A 17,178-nucleotide genomic window follows, 5' to 3' on the forward strand; every position below is an offset into this window, starting at 1 on the left:
ATCTTTAATGACGTGGATTATTAGCATACACAGAGAAATCCAGGTTATTTTAAGTGTCTCGCCCCACTCGACATAAACAACAAGTGGAAGGAGTCTCTTAACTAGTAATTTCCTTTGTTTCATCCTAGTTTTACAGAGGTTCACTTCATTTAAAAGTCATACTTTACATCTTGTTTTAGAATTTCATGTGCAGGGACATAAAAGTCTGTCCTTAAAGTAACAGAGCAGCGTTTACTCTAACTGCTGTCCAACATCTGATATTTCTGACATTTACACAAAAGTCAAATTAGTAAGAATAAAAAATGGGACAGGCTCGTGTTGAGTGACGTAATTCCACGCCCGCCTGCCCTTTCTCTCAGTGCGCGAGCTCGAGAGTCCAAAGTATAAAGTAGCGCGAGCGCCTTAAGTGGGACGGGGTGGGGGGGAATGTAGTCGATAGCGGAGGACACACAGAAGCGCACACTCCTGCATGCAGCCACATCTGGCGTTACAGTGGAACACAGACCATATGTGTACATGTGAGCACTGAGGAGTGGAGGGCTTCACAACTCGACTGAGGAGTAAATATAAGAAAATGGACCCGGAGTTATGGATTTAAAGTGCAGAGGACTTGAAATGGGCGGTCTACTGCTGGCGTTGCTGCTCTGGAGTTGCCTTCTGTCGGCGGTTGACGGTACGTTTACTTTTTGTTCACAACATGGATCCTCAAGAAAGGTGGAAGCACGAAAGCTGATAAGAACACTGGTGAACACGGTCCGAGCCTGCCGCGCATTTGTGCACTTCACTGCCCTCAAATGTTACCACATTTGGTCAGTCTGAGTCTAGCAGCGATTTCTTGTGTCAAACTTTAGATTTTTATATCCCAAGGGCAAACCAACACAATGGAAGTCTTTAAACTTTGAATTGGTGTTGGCGACACGCTCTATGAGAGGGATTGTGTAACCAAACGGACCCCTGCTTTCCCCCTCAGTTTTACAGCCGTCACAGTTACAGGAAAATAAATTAACTTTAAAGTCAGCCTGGCTGTTTTGTCGGGCCTCGGTAGCTCCATTCGTGCTCGGTGTCGGATGTCAGCCAGTCTTTCTTCTGTAATGGTGCAAATACGCCGGTATGTTTATTTGAGAAAGAGCACACCAGAGAACCAGGCAAACATTTTCCAATGAGGATCGATGTCTTTATAAGCATTCCCTTCTCCACCGCCTGAATTGCGCTATTACTATTTAATCGCCTGAAACGGCTCAGCGAGAGGCGGAGCTTAGTTTTCTCTCATATGGATACATTTTTGCAGGTCCTGGTGCTTTCTATGCGGCCACTTACAGCTCAGGCATATTATTTCATGCTCCAATACTTCATATAAAATTAACTTCTAAAAACTCTAGCTCCCTTTAAGCTCACTCAATTGTTTTTTTTAAGGTACAGATAAGACCAATTCCAGATTTGTTGATGAAAGTTGCAATCTTTGATTTTCTACTTTCCGTCAGTGTCACCGGGCCACTGACTCAAAGCTAGTTATAACTTTGCATAACAATAATTTACATAAGAAGAATGACCAAAGTGGAGGCTATCTCTGACTTCATTCTAACTTAACAGTTTGAGCTATATGCCGCACCTACTCAGCTATTTTATCATTACAATTTTACTGAGTCAGCTACTTCATGTCGTCACTGAGCTGGTTAGCTGGTCAATTATGTGTTAAAAGAATCTTACTGGTTTTACTACTCAAACAAAGAGCATGAAGTGTAGTTGCTGACTGTGTAAATGTATATTATGAGGTTCAAAAAAACAAAATGTGTCCACAGTATTTGTGTTTGTTGGATTGTGTATAGCCCTCAAGCACACAATAGTGACATTTCTTAAGAACTTATCGTTCTTAATCCTTGACTAGATAGTAGATAATAGAGAACCGACTGAAAGGCACTGTATTACTGACTCTTCAGATTTCATCATTCCTTTTTATGATCGCTAAGTAGCTCATACGCTTTCTCTGAGTTATTTTTGATAAACCTTTAACCAAACACAGCCAGAGAAAACGCAGTAAATACTCACTCATTACTTATTACTCCAACTACTGCCAACCTTCTAGTAGTAAGTCCTTCATGATTACTTTACAACTGTGGTATTAGGTAAGGAACAATTCTCAGCTTGAGAGCTGGGTGAGTAATTTTCTTTTCTTTTAGTTTTCACTTCACTTTAACCGTAGAGAAAGCACAGTGCTTTTTATTTAATGACATGTAGCTAACAGCAATAATTATTTTAAAGGTTAGGGACTAAAAAACAATGTCGTGGTTTAATAGTTGATAAAATAAATTGCGGCAGTATATAAAACATGCATTTTATATCATTCATCTGCAGCACTTAAATACTACAAACCTGTTAATGCATCCAGTAAACTGCTAATGAAGCCTAATTTGTGAGCAAAAAATAATTCTTTAAACACATTTTTTTTACTAATATTTACATCGTTTTCATTCAGTAATCTTTCAACAGAGGTCCTCTAATTCTGTTCAAGTATGTTTAAGTTGTATTTTGCTACTTTTTGCCTGAGCACCACTGTGTCATTGTTATAATTTAACTGTCCTCTTATTTAAAGTGAAGCATGTTTTGTTAGGACTTCAGTTTTTTTTTAACAGTTTTTTTTCTAACAGCACAGTAGGCCAGTTGAAAAATTCCTTAGGCCTGTTGTACTATTTTCAAATGAAATCTTTCACACACTTTCAGCTGTGTCATAAATGGTAACAAAGTCCAACAAGAACCTGTTGCTCAAAGTAACATATTTATCTTGTACCCTTGAGAAAGCATGACACTATTCATTATCACTTACAGTTGAACAGAGTAATGTCAAATTAACCATTAACCATAAGAACATTCATCCAAGTCATGTATATGTTTCCTACAGATCCACATCTAGGATGTATTTGTATGTGCATGAGTCTATGCCTTTCAAGAAAATCTCTCATCCTGAACTCAGTTTCTCCGGTTTTGGGCTTCAACTGTCCTTGTTTAGCTCTTTACCCTTGGTAACCATGAACCCCTTCACCACCTGCCGCAGGTTCTTCTTAGTGTGGTGCTTAGCAGATTTCCAGAGGAAAACAGTTGGAGCTGACATACACAGAACCACAGGATGAGATCCTTTCTGGGAGGCCACTGAAAGACATAGAGGACTGCCACAATAGCAACATTAGCTACAGATTATGTAAGATAATATACCTGGCTGGCCACCCAGGCATAATAAGTACACTCCAAGTGTAGGAAACACTGAGATAGCTTTGCCTGTTAGGAACATAACTATTAATATGGTGATTGACAATAGAATATAGCAATATTTATACAGAGTATCAAGCATTCCATAGTTAGCATTTTGCAGCACAGCAGTGATTGTGTATTAATTCAGTTCAATTTTATTTATATAGCACTAGATCACACCTTGATAATGATGAATTACAGTAGTCCAGCCTAAAACTAGTTTTTCCGCATCGCCCTGAGAGAGGAGATTTCTAATGTTAGAGATATTGCACAAATTGAAGAAAGCAGTCCTACATATTGGTTTAATATGTGCAATGAAGAACAAATCCTGGTCAAAAGCTACTTTCAGTCTTTTCCTCACAGTGTTACTGGAGGCCAAGGTAATGCTGGCCTCCAGTAAGCATGTGGTTAGACACCATGTTTCTAAGATTTTTAGGGACAAGTACATTAACCTCAGTTTTATCTGAATTTAGAAGCAGGAAATTAGAGTCTATCTAGGTCTTTATGTCTTTAAGACATTATTTCAATAATTGGTGGATGTTATCAGGCTTCTTGGTTGGGTATCATCTGCATAGCAGTGAAAATGTATGCATTGCCTTCTAATGATACTACCTATGTGAAACATGTATAATGTAAACAGAATTGGCCCTAGTGCAGAACTCTGTGAACTGCATAATTAACCTTAGTATCTGAAGAGGATTCTCCATTTACATGAACAAATTGGAGTCTTATACATACGTATAATTCCGATCACTGTGGTGCATTACCTTTAGTCCACTGTAGGTGCAATACCATGCAAGTGTGTGTATGCTGACAGGTATCCTTATGAAACTGTAAGAAGAGATGAATGGCACTCATATCTGATGTTTAAAATGTTTTAGTACGGACCTCTGCCTGCGCTGAAGCAATTCAGTTCAAATCAAATCAGTTTTATTTATAAGGTGCCAAAACACAACAGCATTCGCCTCAAGGTGCCTTATATTGCAACGTGAAGACCCTACAATAATACAAACCAAAAACAGCTAAATCCCAGCAGCAACAATACAGCTACATTTATAATACTGTTGTTCTCATTCACATGTTTTTTGTGTTTCTGTTGTCAGACATTATGACAATATTGGATGGAAAATGAAATGCTGCTGTAATTGAACCTCATAAATGCCACATGCTAACAAGTTACTGTTGCACAACATCGAAACTGTTTTATGCTTAAGTTGTGAGGATAAAAAGCGGATGATCACAGTTGAAAACAGCTAGGCTGTGTGTTTTGCCAATATTCACAATTAATATAAAGAAGCTTTCAGGCAACAACTTTGGGACCTCTCTGGTGTGGCATACATCAGGGTTTTGCAAATCCACACTTTAACACCAAACTCATGTTCTGAGATTTACAAGTTAGGATATGCTTGATCTGTTACTACTAAAAAGTTGATGTGATTTCCAGCCTTGCAAAAACTCACTGAATGAGATGCATTAGAATATGAGAAGGGAAGGGAAAATGGTTTAAGGGTAGGAAGGGAAATCTGAGGAGCTAAACGTGAGGAGAAGGGGTATGGTAACAGCACTGAGGAGGAATGAAAGTACTGGGTTTATAATAATAAACTTTATTTATAAAGCACACTTAAAAACCAAGGGTATGCCAAGGTGCTTAACAAGTAAAATAGAGTATAGGAGGAGGATAATAGAAATAATAGAAATTAGAGATGGACCGATCCGATATTACGTATCGGTATCGGTCCGATACTGACCTAAATTACTGGATCGGATATCGGAGAAAAATAAAAAATGTAATCCGATCCATTAAATATCACGAAAGCACCTCGCAAAACTTGCAACACGCCGTAACTCACCTCAGAACGTTAGCAGTCGGAGCAGTATGCATCACGTGATAGAGCAGCTGTGGCATGCCGGACCTGTTGGTGGTCTGGATAGCATTTGGAGCTTCGCTAGCAACCTGGCATTTCATCTCCGACAAAGTTATCCCCGAGAGAAGTAAAGCAAGTGTGTAAGTCCATCTCTGAATGTTTGTAAAGCATTCCCACGTTAAGCTTAACAAGCGACTGCCTCTCGCTCTCCGGCTGCTACTTCAATCGTGAAACTGCTTAAATGATCAGCTGATCGGCTTTTCTGTCGCGAGTCCGTCTCTCTGGTTTGTTTTTGGCCCACTTTGCACCAGAAAGAGGAAACCAGCGGCTGAACAACAGCAGAACGTTTAAGCTTGATAAGCTGTTGTTAGAATTTATTTAATATTACTTTCTACTCCAGGATCTTTTTCTACGTAGCTGACGCTGGTAACTGTGCAGGGGCGGATCTAGCAAAGTTTAGCCAGGGGGGCCGATAGGGCATGAACAGGGAAAAGGGGGCACAAAGACATACTTTTCTTTCTTATTCTCATTTAAAATGTCGAGCTTTTAATAAATAATTATCTGACACCCAAAGTTTTAATTTGATGTAAAATGAATAGAAGTCAATTACTGTATATAGTGACTATTAAGTCTAATATATACCCTAGTAAGCTATAGTACTTTTTACTTTGGGAAGGTACCATCTGTGCAGTCTGCAATTTTGTTGAAGAAAGATGTTGAATCTATTTAATATTTCTTGAAAAATAATTGATTTCTGTGCATTTTTTTTCACACTGCATCAAATTAAGGTTGATTACGTCGATTAAGCATCATGAGGTGGCGCGTGAGGGGTGGTTCCTTATTTTTTATTTATTTATGTTTGTTGTTGCTGGGAGTTGGAACCCTATTAGTTAGGTTGCTTAATATTTACGCTAAGTACTCTTTAAAATACCAGAATAGGGAGGATGGTGTAGGTTTAAGTTTATTAGATTGATCAGTATTGCTGAACTATGAAATATTTTTTTTGTATACAGGTATAACAGAATAGCTTTAGTGTAGTTGTTGTTTTAAACTTGAGTATGAACTTGCAGACTTGCAAAATGCAGCAAGATATTTTAAAAAACAGTTTTGTTGATTAAAAAACACTATATCGGATTCATATCGGTATCGGCAGATATCCAAATTTATGATATCGGTATCGGTATCGGACATAAAAAAGTGGTATCGTGCCATCTCTAATAGAAATAGGACCAAAGCAAGTACTAAATATGCAAGCAGATAACTGTCACTAATACATAGGAAAGCAACAGGTACAGAGCAAACAAGAATTTAAATGAGCATAAAAGTGCGTGATATAAAATCATAAAAGAAATATTAACTAGAGGGAAAGGCAAGATTGAATAAGTGGGTTTTTAATCGTGATTTGAACAGTGCAATGGAATCAGATGCGCGGAGGTCGAGAGGAAGGGTGTTCCACAGTACCGGGGCAGCCAGAGCAAACGCACGGTCACCCCGAGACTTCAGTCGAGATCTGGGTTGGGTCAGAAGTAGTTGAGTGGCAGATCTGAGTGTTCTAGCAGGAGTATGTGGTTTGAGAAGTTCACTAAGATAACTTGGCGCTAATTTATTAATAGTTTTGAAAGTAAGAAGTAATATTTTAAATTGAATACGGTACTTTATGGGCAGCCAATGCAGGCTAGCTAGGACAGGGGTAATATGGCAAAATTTCCTGGTACCTGTTAAAAGGCGGGCTGCTGCATTTTGGACTGTTTGCAGTCTAAGAAGAAGAGAAGAGGGAAGACCGTAGTACAAGGAGTTACAATAATCCAACCTGGAGGTCACAAAAGCGTGAATAAGCTTCTCCAGGTCCTCATGCGGAACATAATGCCTAGCCTTAGAGATAAGGCGCAGTTGGTGGAAGCTAGATCTCACTATAGCAGACACTTGCTTATCGAGTTTGAGCGAGCTATCCAGCAGTACACCCAAGTTACTGACATAGTCACAAGAAAAACTAGCAAAGGAACCCAGGGCAGCACAGAGTTGGGCACGAGGGATTTTACTGTTGAACACCACAATCTCAGTCTTCTTATCATTTAAAACGAGGGAATTACTCAGGAACCATTCTTTGACCTCCCGCATGCATTCTTGAAAGTAGTGCAGGGACACAGCAAGGTCGTCAGTAAGTTCAAAATAAATCTGTATGTCATCGGCATAACAGTGGAAGGCGATATTGTATTTTTCAAAGATTGCACCTAGAGGGAGCAAATACAATGAGAAGAGAACAGGGCCTAAAACTGATCCTTGAGGCACACCACAACAGACCGGAGCGGAGGAAGAGGAGAAGGTGCCTAAGTTAACTGATAAGGATCTATCAGCGAGGTATGATTTAAACCAGTCGAGGGCAGTGCCTCTAATACCCACAGTGTGCTCAAGTCTTAGTAATAAAATGTTATGGTCTACCATATCAAAGGCCGAAGAGAGGTCCAGTAAAACTAGGACCATAGAGCGTCCAGTATCAGTGGTTACAAGAATATCATTAAGAACTCTAAACAACGCTGTTTCAGTGCTATGCAATGGCTTAAAGGCAGATTGAAATTTCTCAGCAATATTGTTTGTGTCCAAGTACGCCTGGAGCTGGGAGAGAACTAGTCTCTCCAGGATCTTGGACAAGAACGAAAGCTTAGAGATCGGTCTATAGTTTGAAAGGTCATAACAGTCAGAATTTCTTTTTTTAAGAATCGGGTGGACTACAGCATGCTTTATGACTTTTCGTGTTTGCATTAGCCTGGTTGGAGACTCTATGCTGTTTGGATTTTGTAAAAGCCTGATGTAACAAATGGAGAGAAAAGAACAGCGGGAGAAGTAGGTAGGACGAAAGAATGAGAGAGAAAATAGGAAAGAACTCGCACAGGTGGAGACAGAGGAAGTCTGTGGCAGTCTACCTTGATTTCTCTGGGGTCCACTCTCTAACACACATGCACACACTAACCATGTTCCCCACTCTTATCATGCACATTTTTCTCGTCCCGATTGGGGAGGTGTGAAGAAAATCTCTTCCTTCCTTTTAGCCCTTCACCAAACACACAGACGCCTTTGTTGAGATGGGTTCTGATAAGAAGTAAAGTGAGGGGGGCCTGCTGGCTTTCTCCAGGCAGAACAAAACAGGAGAGCTGAGAAGTTGTGTGTGTTCATTTGTGCATGAGCGTGTATGCATGGAAAAGAGTTCAGCAGTGCATTGCCTACTCCTTCAAAACTTCTTTTGGAGCCCTTCTTTGTTTTCAAGCCCCCACCCCCAACACACACACACACACACACACACACAGGCATACCCTGTCTTTCTCAGGACTTCTATGACTTGACTGACACTGGATTCATAATGTACTGATTCAGACTTAACACACACTGCTAGCTGTAGGATCACAGAGAGACTTGGTCCTTACTTGGAATCTGCCACAGGGCGTTGGCATCTTATAATATAAATAAACAGTTTTCCAGTGATGGAATCATCAGGAGATTTTTGATGCCCTGCACCTTTAGTTTGATCCTACTACGTAAAGTCATGGTGTAGGATCTTTCAGAACTTTTTATTAGGGGTGACAGTATAAAAGATGTATGTAGCTTTTGGGCCTGAAAGGTAAAGCTAGTGCAGAAGTGCCTTAAACCTGCCTGTTGTATAGAAAAAGTTAAATAGAGGTCTTTGGGAAAATAGATCTTTAGAGACTTTCCTGATGAGTTTACGGGCTGATTTGCTGTTTCGGAGGAGGATTATCTGGGGTAAAAATTTAGTCAAGATATAGCGTGGTCATTACATTAAGTGTTCTTCTTTGGGTTTTGGCTGCTCGCTTTAGGGATCAATACGGTGGATTCATTAGATCCTATTCATAGCATCCTCCTCTGTTACACCAACCCTCTGCATAACATCCTTTACGACATCCACAAATCTTTTTTTTTGGTCCTCTTCTTTCCCTCCAGCCTGGCAGCTCTGTATTAAAATTCTTTTCCACACATGTCCAAACCATCTCAGCCTTGCTTCTGTAATTTTGCCTGAATCCACTCAACCTGAGCTGTCCCTATGACATCCTCATTTCTTAACATTAGAGGTGGCAAAAGTACCTTCATTCTGTACTTAAGTAGAAGTACAAATACTAGTTTTAAAAAAATTACTTTAGTAAAAGTTGAAGTAATGTTCGTTACTCAAGTAAAAGTAAAAAAGTACAGGCTGTGAAATGGACTCAAAGTAAGAAAGTAGTATTGTAGGCAGCTTGAGTCAGAAGAAAAAGAAAAACATATTTTCTGTTGCCTACATTATAGAGGGTGACTTTGCCTCTAAACAGGAAAATGAGCACAGTCACGGGTTACAGTGGGATTCAACCCTAAAATCAATTGTAGTGGCTCAGCGCAAAGAAAAGAATCACTACTCACAATAATAAAAACTGAGAGCTTCAGTAGATTTTGTTAGTGTACAAGCTGTGATCAGCTGACCTGCTGCCCTTTGTGGATTTATAAACTTGAACCAGATGTCAGCAGATGTTTCATGAGTTGTCCTGGCCAATTTCCATTCTATGTACTAACAGTACACTGTTTATGCTGTCTTCATATTAGACAGTATACAGCTGGTATGAAGCATCATCAGCTAAAGTTCATATTAGCCAATGCTACATTTCATGTAATCAAACTTTAACCACGACCGCACAGCCACTGTGCACCAGTCCAACACACTGTTGTTTACTTTAAACCCATCACAGTACAGCAAACTAACCTGTTCATTCTGCACTAACCTGCAGAGTATATTCATGCAATCTTTAAATAATACAGTTAGTCTGCCTTACTGTTTTGCAACATGTTTCACAATATGAAAAAACACAATTTCATATATACAGATGCAATATCTGATTTACCGATCACAACCACATTGACTTCCTCTTACAATCATGAGCTCTTCACAATAAAACAGAATACTTCAAAAAGTGAACCATATGTAATGCAAATGCTCTTTTAAACTTATTAAACACATTATACTAATATAAAAAAAATATCCCCAAATTTTTCAGAATGTAAAAACGCCTGAAAGGAAGCAACTCGAACTGACCTCTGGCACATCTGGGCCAAAACTTGGCATTAGTATCCCTCTCGCTCAGTGATTCTGCGGGTTAGGTTCACCTCCCATTTATGAAGCACATTGAGGAAAATAAACAGCTGAATCAGGAGTTCATTCCAGAAATGTACCAGGATGTCAGGAATTACACGTGGGGCGATCGTGGCTCAAGAGTTGGGCGTTCGCCTTGTAATCGGAAGGTTGCCGGTTCGAGCCCCGGCTTGGACAGTCTCGGTCGTTGAGTCCTTGGGCAAGACACTTCACCTGTTGCCTACTGGTGGTGGTCAGAGGGCCCGGTGGCGCCAGTGTCCGGCAGCCTCGCCTCTGTCAGTGCGCCCCAGGGTGGCTGTGGCTGCAATGTGGCTTGCCATCACTGATGGGTGGATGACTGGATATGTAACGCGCTTTGGGGTCCTTAGGGACTAGTAAAGCGCTATATAAATACAGGCCATTTACCATTTTACACTAGTGGACCCTGGTGGCAGATCACTCAGACAGACACAGCTGCAGTGAAGGCAGGTTTATTTACAGTGAGGATGAAATGATAAACAGAACACTGGAATGAGAACGAGAAACTCGAACTGTTTGCCACATGTTTACTGCAGTCTTGGGCGAGGTATGTAAGGATGGAGACTGAAACGGGGACGGCTTGGACCAGTGGCAGTGCAGGTGAGCAGGGAGGCTGAGGTCTGGAAGAGAGGAACTGAGGTAGTACGGAAAGGTAGGCAGAGATCACAGGCTGAGAATAGCTGGGCAGTGAGCGTCACGATCCGTGAATGTCCTGCTAATCAAAGTTCTACATAATAGACAGTTGACGTGTTACCACTTAAGACTGAGACAATAATCCAACACCTGAGAGCTGTCCAGCTGCTCCTCAAATAGCCTGCTAGATGACGCATCGGAGAAACCCCCGATTTGTTTATAAAAAAAAGAGACTAACATAGTTAACAGTGACAGACAGACAAATCTCACAACTCACTATCAATATTGCTGTTTTTTTCTTTTGCTGTCAGTTGGTTTTTTGTTGTTGTTTTTTATCTTGTTTCGCAAGTACTTTCAGCTAGCAAGAACTCTCCTTAGAAAATCCAGTTTTTACTTTTTACTATTTCTTCTGACTTTTGAGAATCAAGATTGTGAATGCCACTCAAGTTCTTCCAAATTAAACTCACTTATCCATGTCTTTGTGGACCTTGTTTTGTGTACTGGTGCACAGTCATGTTGGAACAGGAATGGGCCATCCCCAAACTGTTCCCACAAAGTTGGGCGCATGAAATTGTCCAAAATGTCTCGGTATGCTGAAGCATTAGGATTTCCTTTTACTGGAACTAAGGGGCTGAGCCCAAATCCTGAAAACCAACCTCATACCATTAACACCAAGCTTTACAATTGATACTATGCAGTCAGACAAGAAGACAAGTATCATTCTCCTGGCGACTGCCAAACCAAGACTTGTCCATGTGAATGCCAAATGGAGAAATGACATAAAACATAAGTTTTACTTGATATTTATTCATAGATCCACTGACCTTTGTTTCCAGTAAACACAATTCAGGATCTAATGGAATATTAATCCCCATAATATTAGTGGTACTATAAAGAGTGCAGGAAAGAGTGTACCCTTGTACAAAGCCAGATTCAGTGGTGGAAGGAACCACCTTCTACATCACATCTAAAACACATTTCTGAGATTTCAGGTTTGGATCTGGATCTACAGTTGGTGAAGGAAGTTGTAATGTGACAATTCAGCTATTCCAGCATAAATCTGATCACAGATGGTCATCAGTTCTTATGCTTAAATCTTTGTTTAAATCTGACATTGCATGAACCTGTTTAGGTTCATGCAAACAGAGCTTTGGACTCTATAATAGAGAATATGCTTTGGGAATACATTTTTGTTCTGTCTCCAGTTGAACAAGTTTACTTGCTGGTTTCATGCATCCAGAATTTCCAGTCTAAGCATTTTGTGAATGTCATACCAGATTTGAATTAAGTGCAACAGATGTTATGATGATGTTATCAGATTTTCTAGGTATTTGTCAAGTACGGTCCTGTGGCAGTCAGGATGAGGACCCAAATGCAGGACTCAAAACTTAAAAGAATTAACTAAGGGAGGCAGCTTTAATTAAGGGACCATGACACTATTAACCTAGATATTCATTTATAAACAAATTCACTGCCAACTTTCTCTTTCAAAGAATCCTGATCCATCTGAGTCCACACACGGATCTATCAGCCTAAAAGAAAGATGAGATAAATTTCAACTGAGCAATTAAATAAACTTTTTTAAAGTTGGGTAGTTGAAGCCTCCCCATATTTATGATCCCAAGTTAACTTTTCAAGGGAGACTCTTAATGATTTACCCTTTCATAGAAACTGTCTGACATAATTATTGATTCTTTTGAAAAAAAAGAAAAAAAACTTGACTAAAAAGAATTTTACAGTCTTGGTAAAATTTAAATTTTGACACAATTAACCCTTCCAATCAAGTTAATTTGCATTCTGAAATACCAGTGGAGGCATTAACCAATGTCTGTAGCCTAACGAGGAACTTACCAGGGTAAGTGTTTTTGTTTCTGTGATCTATTTCAAAGCCTTTTATATCAGGATCCCATCTGATTGACCTTATCAAAGGCTCAACAGCTAAAACAAATAGTGCCGGAGACAGAGGACAACCCTGTCGACTTGACCTGTTCAGCTGAAATCTGTGCATTAGTGGAAGCCTTCGCCCGGGCCTGAACAAATATGGCCACTCCAGTCTGTCAGAGGCTTTTTGGCATCATGAGTTACTGCTGTACTGGGCTGTACTGGGATTTTGAAAGATGGACACTGTTAAAAAGGTTACATAAATTGTTAGATAGTGAGCGATTATAAATAACTACATTTTGATCCTGGTATATCAGGCGTGGCAAATACTTACCAAGCCTGTTAGCCAGTGCCTTAGAAGTGAATTTATAGTCTGTGTTCATAAAGAAATGGGCAGGGATAGCTCAGTAGGTAGAGTGGTTGCCCCATGATCGGAAGGTCGGGGGTTCGATTCCCCTTAACAGCTACCCTGAGGTACCCCTGAGCAAGGTACCGTCCCTACACACTGCTCCCCGGGCGCCCAATGGCTGCCCACTGCTTCACTGAGTGAATGGGTTAAATGCAGAGAGCAATTTCCCCACGGGGCTCAATAAAGTACAATAATGTACACACTTTCTTCTTTCTTCTTAAATAGGCGATATGATGTGCATTTTGTTGTGTCAGCAGCCAGTATGTTGAAATTCCTTTACAGGTTTAGACATTGCTTTGTTCAATTCTTCTATTGTTTGCATTTGCATTATATATTTTTAATACTTTTTGTTAATGATATTATTTGACCTTTCAAATATGCTTTTAATGTGTCTCATAGTATAAAGCTGTTGGGAGCGGAAATGCGATTCATTTCACAGATTATTTTAATCTGATTTCTAATTAATTACAAAGAAACAGGTTTTTGGAGAATTGTGGGATTTTAAGGCTGTCTGTATAAAACAGCTGTTTTTCCTGGAATCACGAGCTGAGTGGTCAGACAGGATCCTGGGCAGCTGTGGATTATCCAGTGTTCTGTGGAATAGTTGTGTTGACACAAACAAAAAAACGATCTATTCTAATATGGGAATTACGCAAACAAGAGCAGAAAGCCACAGTTATTTGGAATAGTTTTAAACTGGATACAGTTGTAGTTGATTTGTCCAAAATATGAAGTAGAAAAAAAGTTATATCATTCCGTACCAGTATGTTTTTCTGACCTTCTGCTATTATCAGAAGAATATCTTGAAAAAGGAACTATGATCATAACTGGGTTGTATTAATTTAGGGGGGGGGGGGTGTCCATTGTTCTGAATAAATTTCACAATTAACTAATCAACCAGAAGGGTCAATTAAAGTTTCTTTTATTGTCACTGGAATATTTTTATTCATCAGTATAGCCAGTCCTCTGGCTGTAGAATGAAATGAAGATGACATAACATGGCCAACCTACTTTGTTCTATTGCAGTAAGATGGGTTTCTTGCATAAAGGCAACATTAATTTACATTTTTCTTAGCTGGTTTAAAACTTTCTTTCTTTTAACTGGTCCATTCAGCCCGTTTACATTAATACTAACAAAGTTTATATTCTTATTCATCAATAACAAAAATGAAACTCCTCAGAGTATAATAAGCTCTCTGAGAGTCCCCCATAAATGTAAAAAAAACATCTCCTTTAGCAAAAAAGCAACAGTAGGAAAAAACAGCACTCACTCATAGGATTATAAGAATGGCACTCTCATTCTTACGGCTCAGCCCTGTGTGTTTTGAGGAAAGAATAAACACTGTTATAAAAATTACTTCAGTTGTTATTTTAGCATGTATAGATAATTTTCCAGCACATTTCTTTCACTGAGGTTACCAAACTGGAAGTTGGTCTTTAAGTTATTGTTTTGGTTTTCTTTGTGCAAAATAAATAAGTGATAGAGAAAACACAGTTCAATGAAACTGTAGGAGTAACCTGTGTTAAACTTTGTGTTGCTTAACATTCATTTCATTCATTTCCAGGTTTTATTCCAACTAAAAAACTGCCAGTGTGTTGAAAGTCACTTAAATGTATCAGCTCTCTGATTCCCAGAGTTATCCCTGTCCTCGTCCATCTGGGGGGCCTCGCTCTGCTTAGGTGTTTTCATACATGAAATCCTACCTCTGTTAGGAGAATTGCTTCTGGACATTATCCACAGTTGTCATTTCTGACATGTAGCAAACAGCACCGCTTCAGACTTGTTTTCAGTACTGGAAGCACACTGTTTATGTCAAGGGTGTAGCCTGAGTGTGGATGAGCATGGACACGTGATGCCCACTCACTTGATGTGAATTGCTGTAATTTCCTGTCATTTTGTTTAATGTATCTGTTTCATTACTGTTACAGTAAAGCTACCTATTTCCTCTCTAGTAACATAACAACGTTGTGTTTGAACTGAATATTTTAAAGAATTATTGGTTTGATTAATCAGCAGTGTGTTTCAGCATGAATGATAGGACAGGTCGCCAGCCTGTCACAGAGACAGACAACCATTTACACTCACATTCACACTTATGGGGAATTTAGAATCATCAGTTAACCTAACCTTACTAACTGCATGTCTTTGGGCTGTGGGAGGAAGAACCCCCGCAAACATGGGGAGAAACATGCAAACTCCACACAGAAAGGCCCTGAACTCGAATCTAACGCAGACCTTCTTGCTGTGAGGCAACAGTGCGATCCACCGCACCACCGTGCTTGCTTTTACCTATGTAATTTGATTTCAATAACACCAGTAGAGACTACGTTCAGCGCTCACTTTGGGGCGCCACAACAGGTAGAGCAATATGTTTGACTTGGCAGATTTTTACATCAGATACCCTTCCTGGTGCAATCCCTGCTCGTCCTGGAACTGAGAGCTTTAGCTTGCTAAGTGAACGTTTAAACCATTGCCTTATGGAGACACTATGTTTAATAAAAGCAGTACCATGTGTCTTTTAGGGCTTGGGTATTGTTTCTGGGCAGCGTTCGTACTAACAGAGGCAGACTGGCTTCGTTCTGTGGGATTATAGGAGGCACGGTTGTGCCAAACCACAGCGTAGTAGCTCTGCCACCCTGCCTGGCCAAAACCACAGGATTCCCCAGAGGCTCTGTGGCAGCTGCTGTGATCACTACTGGCTTCAACAGTGGGAGGACAACATCTCTTGAGTTACTGAACCGCGCTAACAAAGACATGGGTTTATGGAATCTGGACCCTGACATTTGCATACTTACCGCATGGTTGGGACAGAGTGGGAATGCTTTCTTGTACAAACATTTTTCTTATATTGCCCTGGTTTGTTTTATGTTCTATTGTGAACTTGACTGTGTGTGGGTCTAGAATCAGCACTGTGCTCAGTGTCAGTATTTATCTGAGAATAGGTTTGTTTTTTATGTATATTTAATTCTGAGCTCAGAAAAGGATTGTAGTTCACTGGGCATGTGAAAGACACCACTGTGTGTGTGCCGTGCAGAGAGGAGGAGAGAACAGTCAGCCAGTTTACACATATAAAAGCAGACTGATTAGAGAGTCAGTAGAACTGTAGGTACAGAGAAAAGGCTTCCGCTGGTGTAACACGTGCTGGAACTGCAAAATAACCCCCAGGTGTGCGTCTCTGCATTAGAGAAGGTGGAGAGTGGTACCGTAATAATTGCATAATGCATTAATTTCCCCCTCTGCTGATCTTATAGGAGACACGAAAGGTTAGAGTATGGAGACTCCAAAATGCATTTTTCCCCCAGTGCAGTAACTCCCTGAAATGAGTGTTTGTCAGTCTTTTGGATATGTTTCCCACATATTTCCAGTCTGTACTTGGTAAAAAGACAAAAATGAGAATATTCAGAAGAAATAAAGCAGCATTTTGTTTGAAAAAGTTTATTCATTTTTTGAGAGAATTGCCGTGATATCAATTGAAAGCTTTAGTCAGATTGCTAGAGGCAGATCCAATAGCTGTTTTGTTTTTTTAGCAAACCAGTGAAATTTAATAACTGTTCGAATATAAGCATCTTTGCGTCTCTGTATGAAATAACATTGTGAGAAATCTGAGTGATGTATGAAATGTTACATAAAGGATCTTTTCCATTCCAGGGTCACCGCTCCTTCTTTTTGCCAATCGACGTGACGTGCGATTGGTAGATGCAGATGGTGTCCGAGGGGAGTCCGCCATCATCGTGAGTGACCTGGAAGATGCAGCAGCTGTGGACTTCTTGTATTCTGAACGCCTGATATTTTGGACGGATGTCAGTGAAGAAGCCATCAAACAGACTCACTGGAATCAGTCTTCTAACTGTAAGACTAGACACTGTTTACTTTTAATTTTTCTACTTGGTGAGGACTTTCTCGTAAAAAGCTAAAATAACTATTGCTGCATGTGTTAATGATTTATTGAAATATACACCCTTTTTCATGTAACAGTTTCAACTGAGTTTGTTGGGTTTTTTTT

General features: G+C 39.9%; 1 protein-coding gene across 1 annotated transcript in view; it reads left to right on the top strand.

Annotated features, from left to right (window-relative positions):
* The first annotated feature begins 395 nt into the window (after positions 1-395).
* lrp5 (low density lipoprotein receptor-related protein 5) overlaps positions 396-17,178 on the top strand; it is a 54,602-nt gene continuing 37,819 nt past the window's right edge. Inside the window, exons 1-2 of the mRNA XM_004556224.2 lie at positions 396-673; positions 16,824-17,024. Of these exons, the coding sequence (XP_004556281.1) occupies positions 589-673; positions 16,824-17,024 (286 nt within the window). The 5' untranslated portion in view covers positions 396-588. The remainder of the gene's footprint in view (positions 674-16,823; positions 17,025-17,178) is intronic.

This window comes from Maylandia zebra, linkage group LG7 (assembly GCF_041146795.1).
Source record: "Maylandia zebra isolate NMK-2024a linkage group LG7, Mzebra_GT3a, whole genome shotgun sequence".
NCBI lineage: Eukaryota > Metazoa > Chordata > Actinopteri > Cichliformes > Cichlidae > Maylandia > Maylandia zebra.